Source organism: Mustela nigripes, chromosome 1 (genome assembly GCF_022355385.1).
Source record: "Mustela nigripes isolate SB6536 chromosome 1, MUSNIG.SB6536, whole genome shotgun sequence".
NCBI lineage: Eukaryota > Metazoa > Chordata > Mammalia > Carnivora > Mustelidae > Mustela > Mustela nigripes.
The window spans coordinates 150,969,189-150,994,203 of NC_081557.1; the positions used below are offsets into that span (position 1 = coordinate 150,969,189).

General features: G+C 35.6%; 1 protein-coding gene across 6 annotated transcripts in view; it reads left to right on the plus strand.

The window, feature by feature from the left end:
* The window catches only part of PTPN13 (protein tyrosine phosphatase non-receptor type 13), a 204,549-nt gene that overhangs the window by 65,174 nt on the left and 114,360 nt on the right, over positions 1-25,015 (plus strand). For all 6 annotated transcript variants that reach the window (XM_059375355.1, XM_059375373.1, XM_059375364.1 and 3 more), the window contains exons 3-5: positions 8,333-8,511; positions 17,388-17,453; positions 19,538-19,723. In XM_059375355.1, the coding sequence (XP_059231338.1) occupies positions 8,333-8,511; positions 17,388-17,453; positions 19,538-19,723 (431 nt within the window). The remainder of the gene's footprint in view (positions 1-8,332; positions 8,512-17,387; positions 17,454-19,537; positions 19,724-25,015) is intronic.

Sequence of the window (25,015 nt, forward strand, 5' to 3'; positions counted from 1 at the left end):
TTTCTAAATACAAGTTGTATATGTAAGGATACATGCATATATCAGACATATATCAACTTGTATTTCTAAATACAAGTTGTATATGTAAGGATACATGCATATATCAGACAAGGTAGGAGATCAGAGGTGCTCGCTGCAAGGCCTGAAAAGATACAACATAGATATTCCCTGGATTTATAGAAAGGGGCAAAGAAGCAAAATTCAAGGAAAAAACGAAACAAAATGGAATCAGGAGGGAGACAAACCATAAGAGACTCTTAATTAACTCACAAAACAAACTGAAGGTTGCTGGGGGGTGGGAGAGGATGGGATAGGGTGGTAGGGTTATGGCTATTGGGGAGGGTATGTGCTATGCTGAGTGCTATGAAATATGTAAGCTGATGATTCACAGACCTGTACCCCTGGGGCAAATAATACATTATATATTAATAAAAAAAATTTTTTTAAAAAGCAAAATGCATAGGAAGTTCATTTGTAGTTTTCTTTACTTTGGGGATAAGAAAGAAAAAAAACAAATGAAGATCATTTGATTAGGTGAGTAAAGCAACTTATTTCTAAATGCACAGTGGGATCTTCAGTTTGGTGCCATTTATCCAGCTCCTTCCTTATAAATAGAGAAGAACTATGTAGGTCTTACTTCTAGTCTAAAATTATTTCTAACAGGCATTCTGCTTTTCTAATACAAAATGACTTTATTATAATTTGAATAAAACACTCTCGTTTGCCATATCTCTTGAAAAATGCTTCTTTTGTGGCTTTATAAACTGAAAAAATAATTAAACATTAAGGGAGAATATAAACTCGTACATACTCTCCATCTCCTGATGTTCTTACAGTCCATTAATTGACATAGAAATGAAACAAGTACAAGGTCAAGAAGCAACTTAATTGAGCTGTGATACCATTTTATTGACCCTCTGAAGGGTAATAGTTCTTATATATGTGTCAGCTCAACTGATATAGATATCTGAATCTCCAGGAAACTTTTCGAAAATACTGTGCAGAATCCTGTGCCCTGTCTCCAAAATTCACACCAAAATTCTGAGACTTAGGACACTAGGAGACAGGAGGCTTGTGTTACCTCAATCTAAGGCAGATCCTTTGTAAATTTAAAGTTTGTTTCAATATTCTGATTAACTAAGTTGACACTTCTTTTGACTCATACTTGGAATAATGGATAATAATAAAGATTCAAGAATAGAATAAAATATAATCTCTCAGTGAATAATTTAAACTACCTGGTATTGAAAGAAAACTTTGTTTTCCTTCATAATGAAGCTCAAAAATAACCTTTTTTTTTGACTGGCAAAATGTAAATTGACAAATTATTGTCATAGCAGAGCAAGGCAGAAGGACACCTTTAAGACTGTGAACCTGTGGTAGAGTTGGAATTGTAAACAAATTCATTTTTTTCAAATACTGCAATTACGTCATTGTAATTGCTTTGTACCTGATCTTTAAGAAATTCAGGGATGGGCACCTGGGTGACTCAGTGGATTAAGCCTCTGCCTTTGGCTGAGGTCATGATTGGGGGGTCCTGGGATCGCGCCCCACATCGGGCTCTCTGCTCGGCAGGGAGCCTGCTTCCTCCTCTCTCTCTGCCTGCCTCTCTGCCTACTTGTGATCTCTCTCTCTCTGTCAAATAAAGAAATAAAATATTAAAAAAAGAAAGAAAGAAAGAAATTCAGGGACGCCTGGGTGGCTCAGTCAGTTAAGCGTCTGCCTTCAGCTCATGTCCTGATACCATGGTGCTGGAAGCACGTCCCACATTGGGCTCCTTGCTCAGCAGGGTGCCTGCTTCTGCCTCTGCTTGCTGTTCTCCCTGCTTGTGCTCACTCTCTTGATCTCTTTCTCTGACAAATAAATAAATAAAATCTTTTTTTAAAGATTTCATAGTTAATATCCTTAAAACACTTCCATTCGAGAAGAAATGTATGAAAGCAGAATTACAAAAGCATTTTGTTCAGTATTTTGGTGTACGATTTTTAGGTGTGCAGTTTTTATTGATGAGTGCAAAGAAAGGCGAGGAACTTAATATATGAAGAGAATAAAGTACACAACTTCCTCAGAATATGATACGAATGAAAGAAGATGTGAAAGGAACTGCTGCTGTTTCTTTCATGCTTTTTGGATTGGGTGGCCAAGAAAGTTTGCTGAAGTAGAGAGCAAATTCATAGGGACATGGTTCCTTCTGTATTCATATTATCTAGCCGTATAAGCCCTGTTGCTTTTAATAATCATAACCAATTCAGTTTTACTAATATAGATTGCCTATACACCTCTTTTTAAAGTTCAGATCTCTTTGGTATTCTGTTAACAAGATGCACGGTTTGGAATTACCTCAAGAATCTTGCAAGTACATAAACAAAACAAAACTACTAGAAGCCTAATTGATCAGATGCCATAACAAGATTCCAGTGGCTGTGGTTTGGATAGGTGGCTTGCATGTGTTTAGTGTTTAAAAGTAAAAAAGAAAAAGAATGTGTATATTAGTGTGAATAAATGTCATCATGAAGAAAAAAAATGCCTTTTTTTTCCTATTGTAGTCAAGAAAAGCTCATAAAATATATCAATTTGGAGGGCATGTCTGCATAATTTCATTTTATCAGCATGCTATCACTTCTATTACAAATAAAAATTTTTAAAACTGTATGTTGATAACATAGTTGATATGTGTACATCCCAGATAAACATCTTCATCTAATAATTTATGTCATACCTAAACACAATCACTAGGTACAGTAAAACACCAATTTCACATGAATAGTTAGTAAGTACAAACTGGATTATTATAAAATTATAAACTAGTTTTTATAAATTTGGTAACATTGCTAACTAGGAATACAATATAATAAATAGAACACTTATAGAAGGTACATTCCCCCAAGGAATTAAAGAAAAAAATAATATTTTAGGATACTTAATACTTTAAATTATCCATATTTCTAATATGACTTTTAGATACTAGATGTCAAAAAGTTCCTAAAAATCTAATTTGATCTATTCTTCTGAAATTTACAGTACCTGTTATATATCGTATGCTCCTTATGTTCCATTCCATGTGGGGGGGAGCTAAGTAGGAGATTGAGGATGAACTTAAATACAGTGAGTTTTCTTAGATGTACTGTCTACATGTGGTATTTTCAAAGAAAAGACATTAAATAGTAATAGCAACCACTGTTGTCTGTGCGCTGCCAAAGAAAGCGTAATAGCCCCTACTTTTTTATTGTACTTACTGTGTGCCAGGAACAGTTCCAAGGGCTTTTTCCATGAATCCTCACAACAACCTTACCTATTCAGATGAGGAAGTCGAGGCAAAGAGAGGCTAGGTAACTTATTTAAGATCACAGTATAAGCTATAAAAGTCAAACCTAGGATATTAACCCAGGGATGCTGGCATCCGTCTGAAGTCCTAATCATTATACTATACTTCCTCTCTCTCTCTCTCTCTCTCTCTCTCTTTAATTTTTAAAGATTTATTTATTTAAGAGTGAGAAATAGATGTCTCAATTCCAATTATTTACACTTTTTTTTTTCAAAATAGGATTGCTATTTTATTCTGATCCATGTCAGAGAAACTGAAGTTTTAAACCAGTAGTAACAATTTATGAGGAATCAACAAATTTTGAATTGGGAATCGATCTGTAGCATAGCCTATAATTCCCAGTGAATCTTAAATAATTTATCACAAAGTTTTACTAATCAAGTAAAAGTTCAAACATTCTGAACCGATTTTTTTATGCATTGTTATACCAGATGATTTATTTAACACTATATATGTTTGTATATACACACAAACTGAATTTTTGAGAATTGTGTATTAAGAGTGACTTCATCAAATTTTTTGGAGTTTGGAACAGTGGCCACTGCATAAATTTTTGACAAGCACTTTAATAGAACATATGGAATAGGAGGACTGCAATTTCTGTATATATACTTAAATAGGCAAAGGGAATATATCAGGCCAAAATGATGTCATTGTTCTAAATCTTTAGATGATTCCTGTTTAGTTCTCTTATTGTGTTTGTTACCAGTCATGGTCATTGCCCTAATCTTTATACCCTAATTGGAAGGCCAAAAAATAAAATGAAGGAGACAATAAAAAGTAAACTCTTTTGGGGGAAAAACAGTATGGTGGGCACCTGGTGGCTGTCGGTTAAGCATCTGACTCCTGATTTTGCCTCAGGTCATGATCTCAGGGTTGTGAGATGGGGCCCCATGTCAGGGTCCATGAACAGCTTGGAGTCTGCTTGAGATTCTCTCTTTCCTTCTCTCTGTACCTCCCCTTCTACCCTTCCCCTCACTTGTACTCACCCACAGGTCTGTACTCTCTCCCAAATAAATAAACTGAATCTTTTTTAAAAAATTAATTTTAATGAAAGCATGGCTATGGGACTTATTTTAAGGGAACATTGGAAAGAAGCTCTGAGTAAGATATTTCTTTGCATATCAGACTTTTGCTTATTTCTAACTTTGCCTCTCGCCACTTGTTTAAGCAACTTTTTCTGTGGAATGTTGGTAAAAGTCTATAAATAGAATCATTTGACTACTGGAATCAGTTCACATCTGATTTACTGTTTCATAATAATAACATTCTTGAGGATAATCATCACACAAGTAAAACACAGGACATCAAATTACAAGCTTCTGGAATTCCATTTTTAAGTATTCTTTTGTTAGCATTCTGTGAAGGATTTTGCATGTATTTGCTTTAAATTCTTTCCTTGTGGTTAGACAAGGACAGTGAATTATACTGATTTGAACCACTACTCTAAATTTCCTCACTTGTAGGTTTGCATAACCCTTTACAACTATTGAAAAATATATTTTGTGGTTTGACTGTTCTCTAAAGAATCTAATACTAAATGTTGTACGTGTGTGTTTTGGGTATTTGACAGCAGTGTAGTTTGTTGTTGCAGCTGCTTTAGCTCTATTACCAGACCTTTAAAAATCACATTTGAAAACAATGAAAATATCTGTCATTTCTTTATGTGTGTGTGTTTTCTAATAAGTGAAAATATGACCCACCTTGGTGATTTTGTTTCTCACTGCTCTCTACCATTTCTCTGCCCAAAGATCTTGCTGTTCCTTGTACAAACTTAATAATTTCCTGACCACATGTCTTTGCTTTGGCTGTTTCTTTTCTTGAAATCTCCCTCTTAACCATGAACCATGGTCAAATCTTACTCGCATTAAAGGGCCACATATAAAAAAAAGAAATTAATTCTTTCTTCATTGTAGTTGAAGTAATTATGCTGTCCTCTAAACTCCCTTTTGTGTTTTTTTTTTCTCTCTTAGATACCTTATGCTTTCTATCTTGTATTTATTCATAAATACACTTTATCTCCCCAGTGGTACTGTAGGCTCTCTAAGCAAATGACTTGTCATGTTGGGAAGGTTGTGTTTAAATATGAATACTGTTTATAATAATGGTATACCTTAGATATTGGTAAAAACAAACAAACACAAACCTGTTGTATAAAGTACAATTTGAAAGATAAAAGGTCTTGCCAGAGGACCAATAGTTTTGCTGACCTTGGTTGTGCTGGTAAATAAATCTCTTAATATTGTAGTGCTAAGCAATTATGGATTACCTTCACCTTCACAGTTTCTGTTCTGTGCTACCCTGTCAAGGATGGGGTAGGGTTAGTCTGTGGCCTCGAATGAGGAAGAGAAGTATAGCAAGCTCTTTTCTGGTCTAAGTGGACACTAGCACCCAATATGGCAAGACAGGACATAGGCTTTAGATGTCTGAGTAGTATTTATGCCTTTCCATTAGCGGTGATTTCCTATTATTTATAAATTCAAGTGGTAACAAGTATACAAAAAAATCATAATACTATCCCCAAATAAGACTGACAGGAATCAGAAATGAGTGTTAAAACCCTAGCCTCCTCTCTTAGATTTAGGATTAGATACTGGGGAACGGCATAGAAAGGCTAATAAAAAGAATCATTTAAAATAGTGGGGGTGGAGATTGGCAGTGATGAGAGAAAGAAGTGTGAGAGGGAGATTATAGCACCATGCGTGCACAGATGCCCAAGAGAAGAACAACCTGCGGGAAAAAACTGACAAGGAGCCATTAGTCTTAATGTTGGAGTATGTCTTTACATTAAGGGTATGGTCCTTGCCCTTGATTTCTTTTCTAATCTGAACTCATTTTTTGCTGAGCTCATCCAGGCACAAGACTTTGAATACCGTCTATTAGGCCATTGACCCCCCAAATGTATCTCCAGTTCAGACCTTCTGCCCAAATTGCAACCCACCTGCCTACTGATACCCCAATTTGAATATCTAATAGTTACCTTAAACATAGTAGGTCCCAAAGTAAAGTTCTGATTCCTACCAACACCTCCCAACCCCTACTTCAGCAACCTGTGCTCTAACTCAGTTGAAGACACTCCATCCTTCCCATTACTGAGACCAAAATCTTGGAGTCGTCCTGATTCTTCTCATTCTCTTGCTTCACATCCAGTTTTTCAGGAATTCTGTTGTCGCTACCTCTAGAATCCATTCGGGTCCCAACAGGTTGCCACCACTCCTACTACCACTATGTGGTTCCAGACCGTCATCATCTCATACCAGATATTAGTTAGTAGGTGGCCTTCCTTATTGGTCTCCTAATGTTTGCTCCGTTTTATTGCTAATTTGAAAGGAATTGATTGTAGACAGTTTTATAATATCTGTGACATGGGAAATAACGATATTTCGAATAGGATTGTTAGTCAAGGAAAATATTATTCTGCCCTGTTTGAGTTCTCTTTCATCAGACTGTGTAATATTTATGCATGAAATACCCAAGAAGAAGCTTCTAACAGAAAATGTGTAAAATGGCTATGAGAGACAATATACTTAGCCTTTACTAGCTGTGATGACTCATTAAAACATATTTTACCATAAGAATTGCGGGCCATGTTTTTAAGCTGCCTGATGTGTGATCGGGTGGGACTATAAGGACCACTAGTCTGTGACTCAGCTTCAATGTAACAGGAGATGTGCTCACTGATGAAAGGATACATTCAAACTTGTTTTTCTTCCTTGACACAATTACTAAAGACGTGTTTCAGATTCATAAAAAAACAGGAGAACATATAATTGTCTTTTTAATCTTCAGAAAAGCAATGAATTTTAATAGTTTATTTTTTATTAACGTAAGTCAAATTCTGGTTAAAAAGTCAGAAAGGATCAATAATTCCATTCTAATAAGAGTTGTTTTCAGGAAAGCATAGATACTGTAGTATGTTTAACAAATTGTGCCTTAGACTTTGGTCAGTTTCTTAGACATAGAGAGGTATCAGTACAGCTTGTTGGGCTGAGAAATAGTGGCACCAGCAGTCACAGACCTTTTGTGACTCCCCTCTAGCAGTTTCTTGAGTCCATAATCCAGGTCATGTAGCAGTTACCTTAAAACATAGATTAGTTTCCTTTTGCAATGGGAGGACAAAATAAATTACCTCTAATAAGTCTATTTTGTTGAGTCTAATGTATACTTTTACTTTTGCAAGCAGGCCTGCTGAAATTGAAGGAGAGAGAGAGAGTTGTTGTTTTGTTTTGTTTTTGATACTCTCTTAAACATGTGCTGTTAGGCACCCATACATGCAAACATTAAAACAAAAAAATGTTAGAGACCCCAATGATCACATTTGGTAGTACAGAAGCTATCTGAAATTCTGGTAAAATAATGAACAAATGCAAACAAGACAAATCTGAATTCAGACAAATACCTATTTGGTGCCAAACGAAAGACATTCTCTAGAGTTGAAACCTTACTAAGTTCAAATCTGATAAATTATCAAAGGAATTATTTTCTGTGTTTCAGAACACGATAGTCTAAATGAGGAAATCTTAACATAGGGTCCATAAGTGGTCTGTAAGGAGATCCTTGAATCTCTTTTGTATGCAGTTTTATAGTTTTCTATATCCTCAAAAAAAGAGAGACCATATTTTTCACCAAATCCTCAAAAGAATCCATGATTCCCCCTTCCCAAAGTTTAAGGAACCACTTGATCCTTATGCTCATCTGTATCACTGTGGTCAAGTTTTTGAACCAAATTTAATTCTTATGACTGACAGTGAAAATTTTCTATTTCTGCTCTCCAAATTTTACCATCTAAGTTTTAAAAGGTTAAGCCAAATCAAGGTGATGTTGTTAATAATGCTAGCAATCATGAAACCCATTCTCTTTGTAGCATGTTGCTTTGGTGTATGCTAACATGTTAACATAAATATAAGTTGGGATAGTCATTTAAATGATCTATACTGCAATTAAAATTCTAAGCAGGGTTTGTTGTTTTTGTTTTTTTCCTTTTTATTCTGTATGATTACAAACCAGTAAGCATAGCTGATCCTGCTGCCCTTGGTTTCATCATTTCTCCGTGGTCTCTGCTGTTGCTGCCATCCGGTAGTGTGTCGTTTACAGATGAAAATATTTCCGATCAGGACCTTCGTGCATTCACCGCACCAGAGGTTCTTCAGAATCAGTCACTGACTTCTCTTTCAGATGTTGAAAAGGTAATTCTTAAATATTCTTGCTTGATTTTTTTGTTTTTGTTTTTGTTTTTTGTTTTTTTAGTGGAGTAGGAAATGTAAAAGGCACTGAGCTACCCTACCTTAACCCTCTGAAAAAACAGCCATTGAATTTTAAATGATTATGTATTCAAGAAGTTCACATTATTTTGTGTAAGAATCCAAAGTAGTTTTATAAAAATTTATGGATTGAAGAAAACATTTTTAAAATGTGAGCTGTAATTAATTCATGTTTAAAGATATTTATTAAATGCCTGCTGTGTATAAAGAACTGTGCTTGTGAGAAAAATGCAAAAATAACTATAAATTGATCCTGATCAGCATACCTGGGTGGCTCAGTCAGTTAAGCATCCGACTCTTAATCTTCGCTCAATATCCAGGTCATGAGTTCAGGCTCTGTACTGGGCTCTGCACTGATTGTAGAGCCTACTTAAAAAAAAGAAGAAGAAGAAGAAAATTGATCCTGATTAATGTGTATAAAACAATCTGTAATATATGGATTGAAATAAATGCTGTATACAGGGGTAGAGTATATTAAGATGCTGGAGAACAGCAATTTTTAGCTTAGAATGATAATTACAGAAAAGGTAGCATTTGTATTGGACTATGAAGAGTGATTAGAATTTAGAAAAGTAAAAATAGGTAGAAATGAGCATTACACTCAAGGTTATTACTACATGCAATGATAAGAGGTAAGAAATTGCCCACTGTAAAAGGGAAATATTTAGTTAGATCAGTTAGGCTAGGAAGGCTGTGGATAAAAAGAAGGAAGCTATTTGATCAGAATAGAGAAAACTTTGAATGTCAGACCCTGAGACTTTCTTCTGAGTCAAATTTTTAGGACACTGACATAGTGTGATTTGTGATTTTAGAGGGTATGTTTGACAAAAGTGGATAACTAGGTAAGATGAAAGATTGTATAGGAATTGTATTATATAGGAATCTGTGCAATATATAGAATCTGTACTGCACACACAAATAAGAGAATGTGTAGGAACTGAACTGTATAGAAATCTAACTGAGGTGTTTTAATAATCTGGGGGGAAGAACTAAAAATCAAGTCATGCCTTGGGAATGTAAAGGCATGGATGAAGGGGATACAGTGGAAGTGGAGCTGGCAGTTTGAGAGTTCATTTGATGGAACAATTAAGGAAAATTTATGAGAGATATATGCAGTCTGAGGATGGCAATACCATTGACATCAGATCTAATCAGGCTGTGAAAAAAATAGATAGCGTGCAACTCACTGTGGTAATTTAAATATGGAACTTGGAGAATTCAGAATTGGGTATGAATATCATTTCCCATACATTATTCCACATTCAGTGTAAAAATTAACCTAATATTTTCTAACAGTAAAATTATTAAATGAAAAAGTATGTGCATTTTACTTGAAGGAGTTATTTATTTGAGAGAGCACGAGCCAGAGGAGGGGCAAAGGGAGAGAATCATCAAAGAGACATCCCGCCGTGCAGAGAGCCCATCACAAGGCACAATTCCAGGACCCTGAGATCATGACCTGAGCCAAAGGCAGACATTTGACTGACTGAGCCACCCAGGGGCCCCAGGATCTCTAAATCTTAATTGAGGTTCAAGATATTTACAAACCAATGAAATAGCATATTGAGTTTTGCATGTCTGAGCACTTTTGAAGAACAGTGTCCACTTGAGAGACTTTATCAGTCTCTCAAGTGGATCTGGTGACCTCAGAAAAATGAAGAAAAACTGCAATAAAGCCATGCCTGTCTTACTTTTAAAAATTTCTATTGAATTTCACTAGGGTTTTTTCCTAATTATGAAAAGTTTTGCACAGGTGTTCATGAATTCTTTAAAGTATTGAAAATCCACAATAAAAGAAAAAAGTGCTTACTAGAAATTTCAGGTGTACAAGTGCTTTTCATTTGCTGAAGGCTTTCCCATTTTGCCCCATGATGTCAAGATACCCAAACTAACTAGTAAACTGTCCTGTGTTTCGGTACTGTTAGAGCACATGTTTGGGAAAGTGATTTGACACTTATCTATTACTAGGCTAAGTACTTAGGAGTGGGGATGGATGGGTGTGGGATTGTTGCCATTACTATGTTAAAATACAGTTGATTTCTTTTTTGTTTGTTTTTTCAAGCGGTTGCACAAATTTATTTCTTATTTATTTTTACAAATTTAAATTTACATTAGGAATGTGTCAGAATTCAATTTGCTTTGCATCCTTTTCAACAATTGGTTGAAATACTGCCATGTTAATCATCAAGGAAATGCAAATATATATGCAATGAATTTTTACTGTATATTATATATAAATAAATGTAAGTGCATTTCCTTGATGATCAGTGTATCTTTTCATATGCTCAGTAGCCACTCAAATATTCTTTTTTTAAAATTTTAGTTTATTTTTTTAATTTAATTTTATTTTTTTTCAGTGTTCCAAGATTTATTGTTTATGCACCATACTCAGTGCTCCATGCAATATGTGCCCTCCTTAATACAGACCACCAGGCTCACCCAACCCCCCACCCCTCTCCCCTCCAAAACCCTCAGTTTATTCACAAATGACACTACAGACAAAGGGCTGATATCCAAGATCTATAAAGAACTCCTCAAACTCAACACACACAAAACAGATAATTGTGCAAAAACACAGGCAGTAGAGTTGATTTCTTAGTGCATCTAATTGGAACTCCTAGTTTACTCATGCTTCAGTGTAATTCTAAGTGTAAAGAAAATCAAAGGCAATTTTCTTGATCCATTCCTGTTTGCAATATAAATATAAGCAAAGGTCAGAGGAATAGTCCTATATTCTAGTATTCTTTTTTTGGTGGGAGTGGGGTGCAAAAGAACATATATCTATTTGACGACTAATGGCCAATAAATTCATGGAAACTAATTTGATATTGTTAGAATGGAAATTAAAATTAAAAATCACCATTCTACTATTCTGATTTTAATAGGGAAGGGGTGTACTGAAAAACAGAATGGTAATACAGACCACCAGTCATGCATTTCATGACTTCTATGAGTTAAGGATATGTCATTAACTAGCATTCAATACATGCTTACTGTTATTTTTAAAAATAATATTCAATGCCTAGCACAGTATTGTGAATAATAATGAGTACTTAATAAGACCTTGATGCATAAAAATGTTCTCTTTATTCAATGGAACTTGTTTGGAAACTATATATGTTTGGAAAAAAATTTACTTCAGTACCAGCTCTATAAATAGGCACTTTCATTTATTTGCCTTAAAATTTTACTTTTCAAGATAACATGCCTCTTTAAAACTACACAGGTTTATACAGGTCACACTAAGCTTTTGATCCTCTGGCTTTTCTGTTTTACTTGGTAATTGTTCACTTCCTGCTTGCATAGCACATGATGTACTTAATTGGGCAGTTCTTTTGAAATCAGTTTGATGGGATTGGAACCTGAATCAAATTCTTGTTTTGATTTGTCTTCAAGAATATTGATATGCCCCAGGGATTTGTACTATATCCCTGATAAACCAAAGGAATCTTCATTTTTAAGTATTCATTTCCACCAACTTGCTATCTAAATGTCAGAAAATATGGTTGTTACTATCTTTGTGCTTCTTGAATATCAAGGGTCATTTTTGTAAGAACAATACTGGACTTCTCCAACCTTAGCAGTAGCCTCAACTGAACTTGTCAAAAAAATACCTGGGGCACCTGGCTGGCTCAGTCCGTGGAGCATGTGACTCTTGATCTCACAGCTCTAAATACAAGCTCCACATGGAGTGTAGAGATTACTTAAAAATAAAATCTTTAAAAAAAAAAAAAAAGACCAAATTCCCTTATGTATATTATAATTTATGTAGTTTATATTAAATCTTATTAATGCATCCTTTCCCCCCTCCTTCCCATTTGTCTATTCATTCATCCATAAATTTGACAAGTATACTTGTTACATGATGGGCACTATGCAGATCACTAAAAAGCAAACAAACCCCAGGACTGTCTAGTACCAGAGTCTAATATGAAGTAAAATCATTAATTTGAACATTTTAATTGCTGGGGTTGTGGAGATAATCTATGTCACACCCACTAGGATGGCTACCAACAAAAGAACAAAAAATAGCAAGTGTTATCAAGGATGCAGAGACAACAGAACTTCTATGCACTGATTTTAGTTATGTAAAATGGTGTGACCATTATGGAAAACAGTATGGACATCCATTGTGATTCCTATGTAATCCAACAATCTAATTTCTGGTTGTATATCCAAAAGAATTCAAAGCAAGATCTTGAAGAGATAGTTGCCTACCCACAGTCATTGCAGCATTATTCTTAATACCCCAGAAGAGGCAACTGAAATGTTCATTGATGGATGAAGAAAATGTGGCATACACACCCAACAGAATATTATGCGGCCTCTAAAAAGAAGGAAATCCTATCACATGCTACAACATGGGTGACCCTTTGGACGTTATGCTCAGCAAATAAGCCAGTCACACAAAGACAAATACCATATGATTATACTCCTGTGACATATCTAAAGTAGACAGACCATAGAAACAGAAAGTAGAAATGTGATTACCCAGGGCTGGTGAGAGAGGGATGGAGAAATTTGTGTTTAGTAGATACAAAGTTACAATTTTGCAAGATGAAGAAGTTTGAGAGTTCTGGTATACAACAGTATAAATATAACTTGTCCAGTCTGTTCTTTAAACTATAGTCAGTACATTTTTTTAAACCCCATGTCTGATCTTATCTTTTTGCTGCTTAAAATTATTCAGATTCTCTGTTTCCCTTGAATAAACTCTAGACTCTGTACCATGGCCTTTGAGTGTGTACTGTGCAAGCCTTCCCTCTGAGCACACCTTTTCCCAAGCTCTATTATGCTTCAGTCATTCTGGACTTCAATGTCTTGGATGTGCTAAGTGCTTTATTTTTTTCTTAGCCTTTGCAATTCCTTTCCTTCAGCCTCCAATACTCTTTCATGCCATTTCAGCTCTTGTCTCATCCCCTCATTGCCTGGCTAACTTTTCCTGTAGATCTAAAGCTTTCTTTTACCCTAATTGTACTCTCTGTATACTGTCTTGTATACATCGTGTCATCTTGTCTTGTTTACTATAGCAGAAGGTTTGAGATGGAAGGGACCCTGCCTGTCCTACTCATTGTTACTTCCCTTCTGCTCTACACTGGTGGTTCTCAAAGTGTTGTGCTCAACTAGCAGTATCAGCATCATATGGGAACCTGTTAGAAAAGCAAGTTCTCGGGCTCCACACCAGATCTACTAAATCAGAGATCCTAGACGTAGGACCCTGTGTCTATGTTTTACCAGATGATACTGATCTGTGTTGAAGCTGGAAAACTTTTGGTCTACGCCATATCTGCCACTTAGTGGCCCTGAAAATTTGTTGAATGAGTAGAAACAACTCAGGATTTTTTTTCACCCAAAGCTATTTATGCTTTGTTGCTATTAAATGCATAGCCACAAAGTGCCAAGGGGTTTTGCTAAAAGGAACTATGTAGCACACATAAAGCAGCTCTTAATTCTTCACAGAGATCACTAGGTGGGTGGTATCTGCATATCAGACTGCAGTATCTTACCCAGTGACTTATTCAGTTAGGTCAGTTAGCTAAGTCTTCAAAGACTTAACATCTCCTCTTTAGAGAATGGATGTAGAGGTGGAAGAACACCCTCCATCTCTGAGCCTTCTCAGTGATGACTGTTTTCATTATTATCCCATTTTATTTTTCAACAAATATTTATCAAGTATGGGTTCTGAGTAAAATTTCTGGCTTTGTCACTTGAAAGATGTGTGACCCCATGCAATTTGTTTACCTTTCTATGGCTCAGGTGACTTATATGTAAAGGGATAATGATACTACTTGCCTCATAGGGTTATTAGAAAGTTAAATAATACCTGTAAGTTACTTAGAACAATACCCAGCACAGAGTAAACACCCACTAAATATTTCCGGTATATGTCAAGTGCTGTTCTAGGTCCTGGGATAGGGTAATAAGTAGGACAAATTCCTTCCACTTATGGAGTTTACATTCCAGTCCATTATAACTATAAAAACAAATGAGGTATATTAACTAGCTCACTCAAGTGTCCTCTTACCCATGTCACATTTTCATTGTATCTTTATCTCTGGCTCCTCCCTTTTCACATATCTACTTAATTGCCTGAATTTCTTAAGTCCACTTTCCAAGTGTGACAGTTCTAGTCCTTTTCAACTCCCAAGGCCTGGTAACCAGGAGAATTAATGTTTCAGTTCGAGTCTAAAGGCGAGAAAAAAGTTGATGTCCTCATTCAAATGCAGTCACACAGAAAGGTAGTTTTTGTTCCTCAGGAATGGGTAAACCATTTTGTTCTACTCAGGCCTTCAAATGATTGGATGAGGCCTACCCACATTAGAGAGCAATCTACCTTATCAGTCTACTTAAATTAAGTGTTCATTTCATCCAAAAACTCTCACAAAAATTCCCAGAGTAATGTTTGACCAACTGTCTAGGCATCCTGTGGCCCAGTCACATTGACATACAGAATTAATCATTATACTATATACATAGATGATCATCAAGTATATGATTTTATAACCTTGTTTTAAGAATTGTGCTACTAATTTTATATAGTCATGTATACAAATTATTAAAATATAATAACTCATTTAGCATACTGAGCAATAAATACAATAAAGAATCTTAAGCACTTGAGAATCACAAATCAATATGAATATGTTAAGAGAAATATATTTGAATATATAATTAGTTATTTATGCTAAAGCCATGAAAAGTATTTTTCATATATGAGGCCCTTTGAAAAGGTGTTCACATATGAGGTTCTTTAAAAAGAATCAGAACAGAAATATACAAATAGCCTGCACTATGCTATGTATATGTCATGAAGTTTGGCAGGCATATATTGAATTTATACTATATACAAATTCTATGTTAGTTGCTAAGAGGTATTATAAGATATGTAAAAAAGACTTCCTCAAGGAATACAAACATGGACACATCTTAACTATATTATAGGCAATATTAGTTAACTGTTTCATTAGAGATGCAAGTGAAATATAACTACATGAAAGAGAATGCTTTATCCTGTTTGGGAAAATTTATATTGTATACATCTCTAGACCATCAGTAATGTGTAGGAATTTTATTGTCAAATGAAGAAAGAAAGAACTTTGAAAAATTGAGAAACAGAAGGATTATTTTGGCAACAGAAAATTAAGTGGTGCTGAAATGTTTAGGTTATGATAGGTGAAGGAGTAATAACAGAAGGAAGACTTATAAATCTATCTAGAAAAAGGAGGTAGAAGCAAGTTAGAGTGAGCCCTGTTTCTCATTATAAAGAATTGGGATTTTTTTTAAATTGGGAGCAATGAAAATATTTGAAAAGAGGAACAACTTTTGTACTCTGAGATTTAGAATCATTTAGGAGACAACGTTGGAGTAGGTTAAAGGGCTATGAAATTGTAAAAAGGAAAACCCAGTTTTATTTGTGCATACCTTGCCTGTTTCTAAAGAGAATTTGAGAGAGCTTAGAGAGTTAAAAAATAAATGTGAGAAAATAAGACCAAAGTGAAAATAAAGGCAAGAAAATAAGATGGTGCTGGAGTAAGACTGGTACAAAAAAATTGCACATAGTAAGATTATGCAATATTGATAGAGATGGGCTAAAAGGTTAGCTCTGAATTTCTTAACAGGAGGAAAAATGGGAAATGATTATTTATAAGATTAACTGTCCTCACTTTCATCTCACTTCCTGTTTCACAGGAAAGAAGTAGAAGCAGTCAGGAGAAACTTCTCCCAGGATACCACTACCAGATTACTCACATAAATTCCCATCTTCTCTGTCTCCTTAGTGTAGATGAACCATCCGTCCATTTGTTCTTTCGCTTCCACTCCTCCCACTTACTGAACAATCTTCTCCCAACAACCTCTGCTCTCTCCTGCAATTCCAGTTTTCTGTGTTGAATCACTCCTATGAGCATAAAAATGTGCTATTATTTTTCTAAACTTAAGAAGCATACAAACAATGCAAAAATATCTTTTTTCACCCAGCTTCTTTCTCCTCCATTACTCCATTCTTTCTTAGTAAGAAAAATGCAAATCAAAACTTCAGTGAAAAGAAAAAAACCTTTCATGAGTTTTTTTTCTCTTTCTACATTGGCAAAAATCAGATCTTTGTAGCATATTCTATAGACAAGGCTTGTGAAAAAAATCTCTTACATGTTGCCGGCAGAAATGTAAAATAGGTTTTTTACATCCCCACCTTCTGGTAGGGAAATCCAACAATGTGTATCAAACTACAGATGACTTACTCTTCAATACATAATCTCAGAGAATCAGTTCAAGAGATTGGAGAGAAATAGCTGCATGTACAAAATGACATCACATATATCTCTTGTTAAATTAAAAATGCAAGTGTGGTGTAATTTTTAAAGCTTCTGACATTTATAAAAATATATATTTGTGGGGCACCTGGCTGGCTCAGTCTATAAAGCATGCAAGTCTTGATCTTGGGCTAATGAGTTCAAGGCCCATATTTGGCATAGAGATTACTTAGTTTAAAAGAGGGGCGGGGGACAAAGTATATTTGCATGAGTTTGCATAAAGAAGCTTAAGTAAGAAGTAACAAAAATTACTCCTAGATGATAGGCTGGGGAATTATGGGGAAAAATCTGTTGTGATAATTTCCATTCTTTTCTATTTTAAGCTGTCACATTTACATAGAATATGAAATGATGATTTTTCTCAAATCATGTGTTATACTTTATCTGGGACCAAAAAAAGTCATGAATATAGAGCACTCATTAAATCGTGTTTTTTAGTACTTGGTAAAGTTTTATTTCACCATAAAATGATTTTTTAAATTCTGTTCCTAGATCCATATTTATTCTCTTGGAATGACTTTGTACTGGGGGGCTGATCACGAAGTGCCTCAGAGCCAAGTAAGTCAAATTGTCACATCTGTACATCTTTTTAGAAAGCTCTTCCTTATATTTTTATGTTCTACAGCATATTATGAGGCATACCAGCATTTCTGTGCTATTTGTTCACATTAATAATGTCATACTCTCAATTAAATTATAAAGTACTAAAGGCACTATTGTTCTCAGAATGTTCTTAGAATTATAGCAGTTACTATCTACATACAATTTAGTCTGTGAAATGTAGTGGCCTCTTCAAAAATTATAGCAAGAGAAATGGGAGTCCACTGCTTTTCTAATGTAATGACTGATAAGAGGGATTCTAAATGTTGATGATTCGTTCTTGAACTAAAGTGATAATGCTTTTTGATGCAGACACATAGGAATAGTAGTTCTAACTATGTCTTGAAATTCAGTTTGTACTTACTACATTTTTTAAATTGATGCTTCAAAATCATACTTCACTAAGCCTATGGCAACAGACACCGACATTAAAGCAACACTTTCTGAAGTTTTGGGTTCTGATGACCTTTGGGCTGTTTCTAGTTCTTATTTTCTAAAATAAGAGATTCCTGAAGACCTAATGTAAAAATAATAATAACTTGAAGTTGAAAATTTAAAAATAGCTATATTTCATCAAAGCAAAGATGTAACATACAGAATTGGGTTTTATTTTAGGCATGTAGAAGTCAAAACCTAAAATAACTAAGTATAAAGGTTGTTTTGGTCTGTTTTATCAAATTAAGAAGTAATAGGCATTTTAGGCTTTTAGTCTAAAATTCAGACATCCTAAGATCCATGAGAGATGAATGACATCTTCAACTTGGTTTGGTCTCATTTTGTATCATGAAAAATACTGTGATTTGCTCTCCTCAGTTCCAAGTTTATAGATATAGGTGAAAAAATTAAATTACTACTAATATTGGTGTCCTATATTGTACAACCTAACTTAGTGTAAAATGTGACCACAGCCTATGATTAATAATTTATACTTTAAAGAGAGCCAAAAATTAAGTAAATATCAATAATGTATAAATTAGAATGGAAGTATAAACTTTAACTTATATCTTGCTTTCAGAAATCACAATCATTTTACAAATATGTAATACCATTTCAGAAGTATTAAGCCCCTGTCTTGTGTCGGACATTGTACTAGACACTTGGAATGTAATGGCCCATGCCTGTGGGGTACATCTATGAGTACAGGCATCAAAATAGCCAATTATAACAGTGTGTGAATGCTATGGTAGGGAAATGGGGGTTGCTGTGGAAAACCAGAGTTGGAGCCTCTAACTATGCTTAGAGGGTTAGGATGAGTTTACTGAAGGGTATTGCATCCAAGCTGAGATCTAAAGGATGACATAATACCCAAATGGATGAGAAGTGGAAAGGAGGGTCACAGGAAGAGCATGCTTCATCAGAATGGTTGTACCAGTTTAAACTCCCACCAACAATGCTTTTCTCTTATCAGTACTTCAAATTATCAGTCTTTTTCTTTTTAGCCTTTCTGTCGAGTTGTGTAGTGGCTTCTTTTTTGGTTTTAATTGCATTTTTTAGTATACTTATTGGACATTTGGATAGAATATTCTACAAATATGTCAACTAATTAAAAAATCTTATATTACACTTTCTCTGTTTCACCAGCGTAAAGAGAACTTATATATAAATGATATTAAGTCATTGTAGTACTTGAAATCTAAGTTATCATCAGTGTCAAATTATATTGAATATATTACATGTTTTTGATTGTTAGGAAACCATTTATTCATTCAAAATGTGAGTACACATTTGCATTCACGTAACTGCTTACAAAAACACTTGAATAACTGAGGAATTCCATTTCTTTATCATACAAAAAAACAAAAAAACACTGAGTTTTCTGTAATACTTCCTATATTAGGAGAGTTATGTTAACCATCTTCTGCTAATAATTTTTTTGAGTTATGAAAAGGTAAAATATATATGCTGCTAGACAAGAAGCTCCTTTCCTTCAAGTATTTGAAGTATGTTTGGTCTCGTTCCTCTGACTCCTGAAATAGCTTGTCTCGTGCTAGAGAAGATTTACACACACTTTTCAAAGTGGCTTTTCCTTTCTTTATATTCAGCCTATCAAGCTTGGAGACCATCTCAACAGCATCCTGCTTGGAATGTGTGAAGACGTTATTTATGCTCGAGTTTCTGTTCGGACTGTTCTGGATGCTTGCAGTGCCCACATCAGAAATAGCAATTGTGCACCTTCATTTTCCTATGTGAAGCAGTTGGTAAAACTGGTTTTGGGAAATCTTTCTGGGGTAAGCTACAGTTTCAGCTGGCACATATAGTCATATTTTAAAATTTAGCAAAACTATTTTAAAGATACGGTAGGCAGCATTTTCTCAAGGAAGACTAGGAACAATACATTAAATTCCTTGTTCTAATGTTAATTGTTCACTTGAAACAGGACTTAAAATTTAGAAGCCCAGTGTAATAACTTAATCTCTTAGATTTTATGAGAATTTGCCCTTTTTTAGAACATTTTAGAGCTGAAAATGTCTGCTCTTGCCTCCTTTCTTTTTTTTTTATTAAGTTATGTTAGTCCCCATACAGTATATTATTAGTTTTTGATGTAGTGTTCCATGATTCATTGTTTGTGTAGAACACCAAGTGCTCTATGCAATCCATGCCCTCCTTAATACCCATCACTAGACTCACCCATCCCACCATCCCCCTCCCTTCTAAAATCCTCAGTTTATTTCCCAGAGCCCATAGTCTCTTGTGGTTCATCTCCCACTCCAATTCCCACCCCCCTTCATTTTTCCCTTTTTTCTCCTAATGTACTCCATGCTTTCCCTTATGTTCCACAAATAAGTGAAACCATATGATAATTGACTTTCTCTGCTTGACTTGTTTCACTCAGCATCCTCTCCTCCAGTCCCATCCATGTTGATGCAAAAGTTGGGTACTTATCCTTTCTAATGGCTAAGTAATATTCCGCTGTGTATATGGACCACATCATCTTTATCCATTTGTCTATTGAAGGGCATCTCAGCTCTTTCCACAGTTCGGCTCTTGTGGACATTACTCCTATGAACATTGGGGTACTTATGGCCCTTCTTTTCACTACATCTGTATTTTGGGGGTAAATACCCCAGTAGTGCAACTGCTGGGTCAGAGGATAGCTCTATTTTTAATTTTTTGAGGAGCCTCCACACTGCTTTCCAAAGTGGCTGCACCAACTTGCATTCCCACCAACAGTGTAAGAGGGTTCCCCTTTCTCCACAACTTCTCCAACACTTGTTTTTTCTTGCCTTGTCAATTTTTGCCATTCTAACTGGTGTAAGGTGGTATCTCAATGTGGTTTTGATTTGAATTTCCCTGATGGCTAATAATAATGAACATTTTTTCATGTCTGTTAGCCATTTGTATGTCTTCTTCAGAGAATTGTCTGTTCATGTCTTCTACCCATTTTTTGACTTGATTATTTGTTTTTTAGGTGTTTTTGAGTAGTTCTTTGTAGATCTTGGATATCAGCCCCTTTGTCTATAGTGTCATGTACAAATAACTTCTCCTGTTCCGTGGATTACCTCTTTGTTTTGTTGAAAGCTTTTTATCTTGGTGAAGTCCCAAAAGTTCATTTTCACTTTTGTTTCCCTTGCTTTTGGAGACATGTCTTGAAAGAAGTTGCTGTGGCCAATGTCAAAAAGGTTACTGCCTTTGTTCTTTAGAATTTTGATGGATTCCAGTCTCAGATTGAGGTCTTTCATCCATTTTAAGTTTATCTTTGTTTATGGGGTAAGAGAATGGTTGAGTTTCATTCTTAGGTACATAGCTGTCCAATCTTCCCAGCACCATTTATTGAAGAGACTTTTTTTCCATTGAATATTTTTTTCTGCTTTGTCAAAGATTAGTTGACCATAGAGTTGCTGAGGGCATCACATTGCCTGATTTCAAGCTATATTACAAAGCTGTGATCATCTAGACAGCATGGTACTGTTGGGGTCCGTTATCAAAGGAACGAGACTGAGACAAAGTGAAAGTTATGGAAAGCTTTATTCTATGCCAAGCATTAAAAGTCAGACTGATCGGCCAGGGGAACATGACTGAGACAAAGTGAAAGTTATGCAAACTTTATTCTATGCCAAGCATTAGAAGTCAGACTGACCAGCCAAGGCCATCTCCAAAGAGAGCGACCACCCCCAGCTTACAGGCTCAAGAACTGACTGACCTGTCAGGGCAGCCTCTAAAGAGAGCGACCCCTCCCAGTCTTACAGGCTACCTTTTATTGGGTAAAACTGCAACTCATATCTTGGTATCTCAACCCACCAGGTTTGTGTGTTTCTTGCTGATTGGCTAGTTCCATCTGGTCTAGGGACTTTTGTGTGTGTGTGTGTGTGTGGTGACTTTTCATTCAGGATTACCCCATACCAAGAACTATTACAAACAGTACTTTCCAGGAAGGCTTAGTCAGTTAACATATTCAGTGTGAATAATAAGATGGTCGTCCTTCCCAAGATGGAGTCATTTTGGTTTGGGCAAGACCTTCTCACTGTTACAAACAGTACTTCGTACTGATTAGATGTCTCCATCTGGCCTGACTCGTCCTTGTATTCTGGGCTCTGTTATCAGGAACCAGCTGACTACATTTTACTGGTTTCCTGGACTTGCTTTTAAGTAAGTTTCTCGGGGGGGCAGGGTCTATTTTAAGTTTACTGCACAAACAGTATTTTTAACCAAGATGGAGTCACTCTGGTTAAATAGGCCCTTACAGTACTGGCACAAAAATAGACACGTAGATCAGTGAAACAGAGTAGAGAGCCCAGATATGGACTCTTTCTTCCTTTCTTACATCATAAGGTGCTTCCAGCAAGTCGTCCTATCTATTGTGAAAAATACATTGACATACAAAATGGGTTTTAGCATTAATAATGCACTTTCTGTTACTTTATACACCTTTCTTGGCCACTTATTTGTCTGGACCCCTTAAGTATTCCCCAAACTCTCCCTATCTTCTATGGATACTGTCATCTGCTGTATAGGAGATAATATATGCTTGTATCCCCACAAGATTGCCCCAAGACCTAGACTCTCTCATTCTCTCCCTTGCCATAGATAAGAAAAATCCCAAGAACAACAAACCCTGTATCTGTAGTCCTATCTCTGCAAATCATGTGTAATAGTAATACTTTATCTGGGACAAAAAGACATGAATATGCAGCACTTGGATACTCCTTGGTTTTTGATATCTGATCTAGATCCAAACTTTTTCTGCTCTTACCCTGTAGAGTTGTGGTACCTGAGTGAGGTCCTTCTTTCTGTGAACTACAATTTGCCACTGTCACATAGTATTCTTGATGGCTTCTTACTTGTAAGTTTTGCTCTCTTAACCAGGATGTTATATGACTGGCAGGGGTATATCCGCATTCCATGCAGTTTGCTAGTTGACAAGAAACAAGCTCATAGATTCTTCCAGGCAAATAGTTTGTAAACTGTACCCTGTGCAGCCTTGGTACTTCTGTGAAAGGAATATGGGTAGTAGAGGCTGAGTGAATGGGTTCTTGTCTGCTTGTTTCTCCTCCTTAACTAGAGCTGCTCCAGTCTTAATTTACTTATTTGTTTATATTCCTGCATTTGGTTTTTTTTTTTTTTTTAAACAAAAGTGAAGCTATGAAAAAGCTATGAAAGCCACATATCCAGAGCAAAGTTTCCTACGTATTATCAAATACAGTTTTGTTTTTAAAAATTCTTTTGTGATCGGGGCACCTGGGTGGCTTAGTGGGTTAAGCCTGTGCCTTGGGCTCAGGTCGTGATCCGAGGGTCCTGGGATGGAGCCCTGCTTCAGGCTCTCTGCTCTGTGGGAAGCCTGCTTCCCTTCCTCTCTCTCTGCCTACTTGTGATCTCTGTCTGTCAAATAAATAAATAAATAAAATCTTTTTAAAAAAAATTATTTTGTGATCAAATAAGTTTGAGGAAAACCTGTATAAGAGCAATTAAAATGTACTTTCACTGCAGAATTTCTCGGAGCCTTTAATACACTAGACTATATTACTTACCTTTAAGAGTGATGCACACGTAGATAAAACATTCCCCAAACTTATTAGGGTCTCTCTCTTTTTTTTTCTTTTTTTTCTTTTTTTACCGATTTTCTCATAATACTAATGTTCCATAAAACTTCTTCGAGAAATAGTGATCTATACTAATTCCTTCACTTTTTAAATAAGGAAATTGAAACTCATACAGTTTATGGGACACATATTTCCTATTATTCCAGGGATCTTTCTCTTTTACCACATCTCCTCTAAGACTTGTCTTGCTGATTTTATCCATATAGTAAAATTGCTGGAATTATTTTTTCTTCCTTCTTTCAGTGAAGAAATAGTCCCCCTTGGAATTCTGTTGTCCCTCTAATAGTTGCCTGTATTAAAAAAAAGATCTTCATTTCTTTACATGTAGTATTTAAGCCAGTTTATTATAGTAACTAAAATTGCTCATCTAAATGTGAAACCTGTCTGGATACTACAGAAGATACAACTTTGAATAAAATACTTGCTCTACATTCTAGGAGCTCTTATTTAAAGTTCTACAACCATTTGCTTAATTACAAAATGCAGAGGAAGATATGAAAAGCAACACAGGAAGAATTTTAAAAGTTACGAAGTTTTGAGGGGAAGTGTATAAGTTATGACTGCATCGAAAAATAGCGCTTTGAACTAGATCCAGTAGTCTGATAGAATGTAATCTAGGCAGAGGGAAGTAAGCCTAAATAAATGCTATGAAATAGTCAAGAGTGGGATATATTTGAGGAATAGTATTAAGTCTGATATGGGGTGTGTTGTGGGATTGCTGAGTTCGAGAGAAGAATAGAAGGGTCAATCAGAGTTAGTATAGGATAGCCTGCCTTTCCAGAGGCAGATTTCTACTAAGAAGAAATAACATTGTTTCCCTCATCTTTCCGTTGCTCTTGCTAGACTCCTGGTCATCATCCAACAGACAGAGTTCCAACAGCTACCTTTTTTTTTTTTTTTTTTTTTTATTGTTTGTTTTATGCCAGGCACTGTGCTAAATGGCTTATGTGCTCTTCCACTTTTGCTCATCCTAATAGTCTTAGGTTACGAAAGATACTTTGGCCCTCGTTTTAGAGATAACAAAACTAAAGCTTAGAAAGATTAAATAATCTGCCCATGACCACACACTTCATAAATTATAGACACAGTTGGAGCCCAGATCTCTCTGGCCCCAGAGCCCAAGCTGTTAGCCATTTTGCTCCTCCGACACTGTTTTGCCTCCAGGAGCTAAGAGAATGATTTAGTTTTTTGCTCAGCGTGAAATTCATTTCAGGTGACCATCACTCTTATCTACTTAAAGTTAATCAGCGTAGAATGTAAAGTCTGCAGGCCAGCTTACTTGTCTTGGTTCTTCCACTGATTTAATGTTACAGCATCTTTGACCTCGATTCTACTTATCTGTAAAATAGGAATAGTAACACATACCATCCACTCGTATTACTGGACAGTTGTGAAGATAATTATTTCAATGTTGAGGAGCTTCTTCAAGGTTCTTAGAAGTTTCCTTACTATTTATCTCTTTGTCAGCAGTACAGGGTTAGT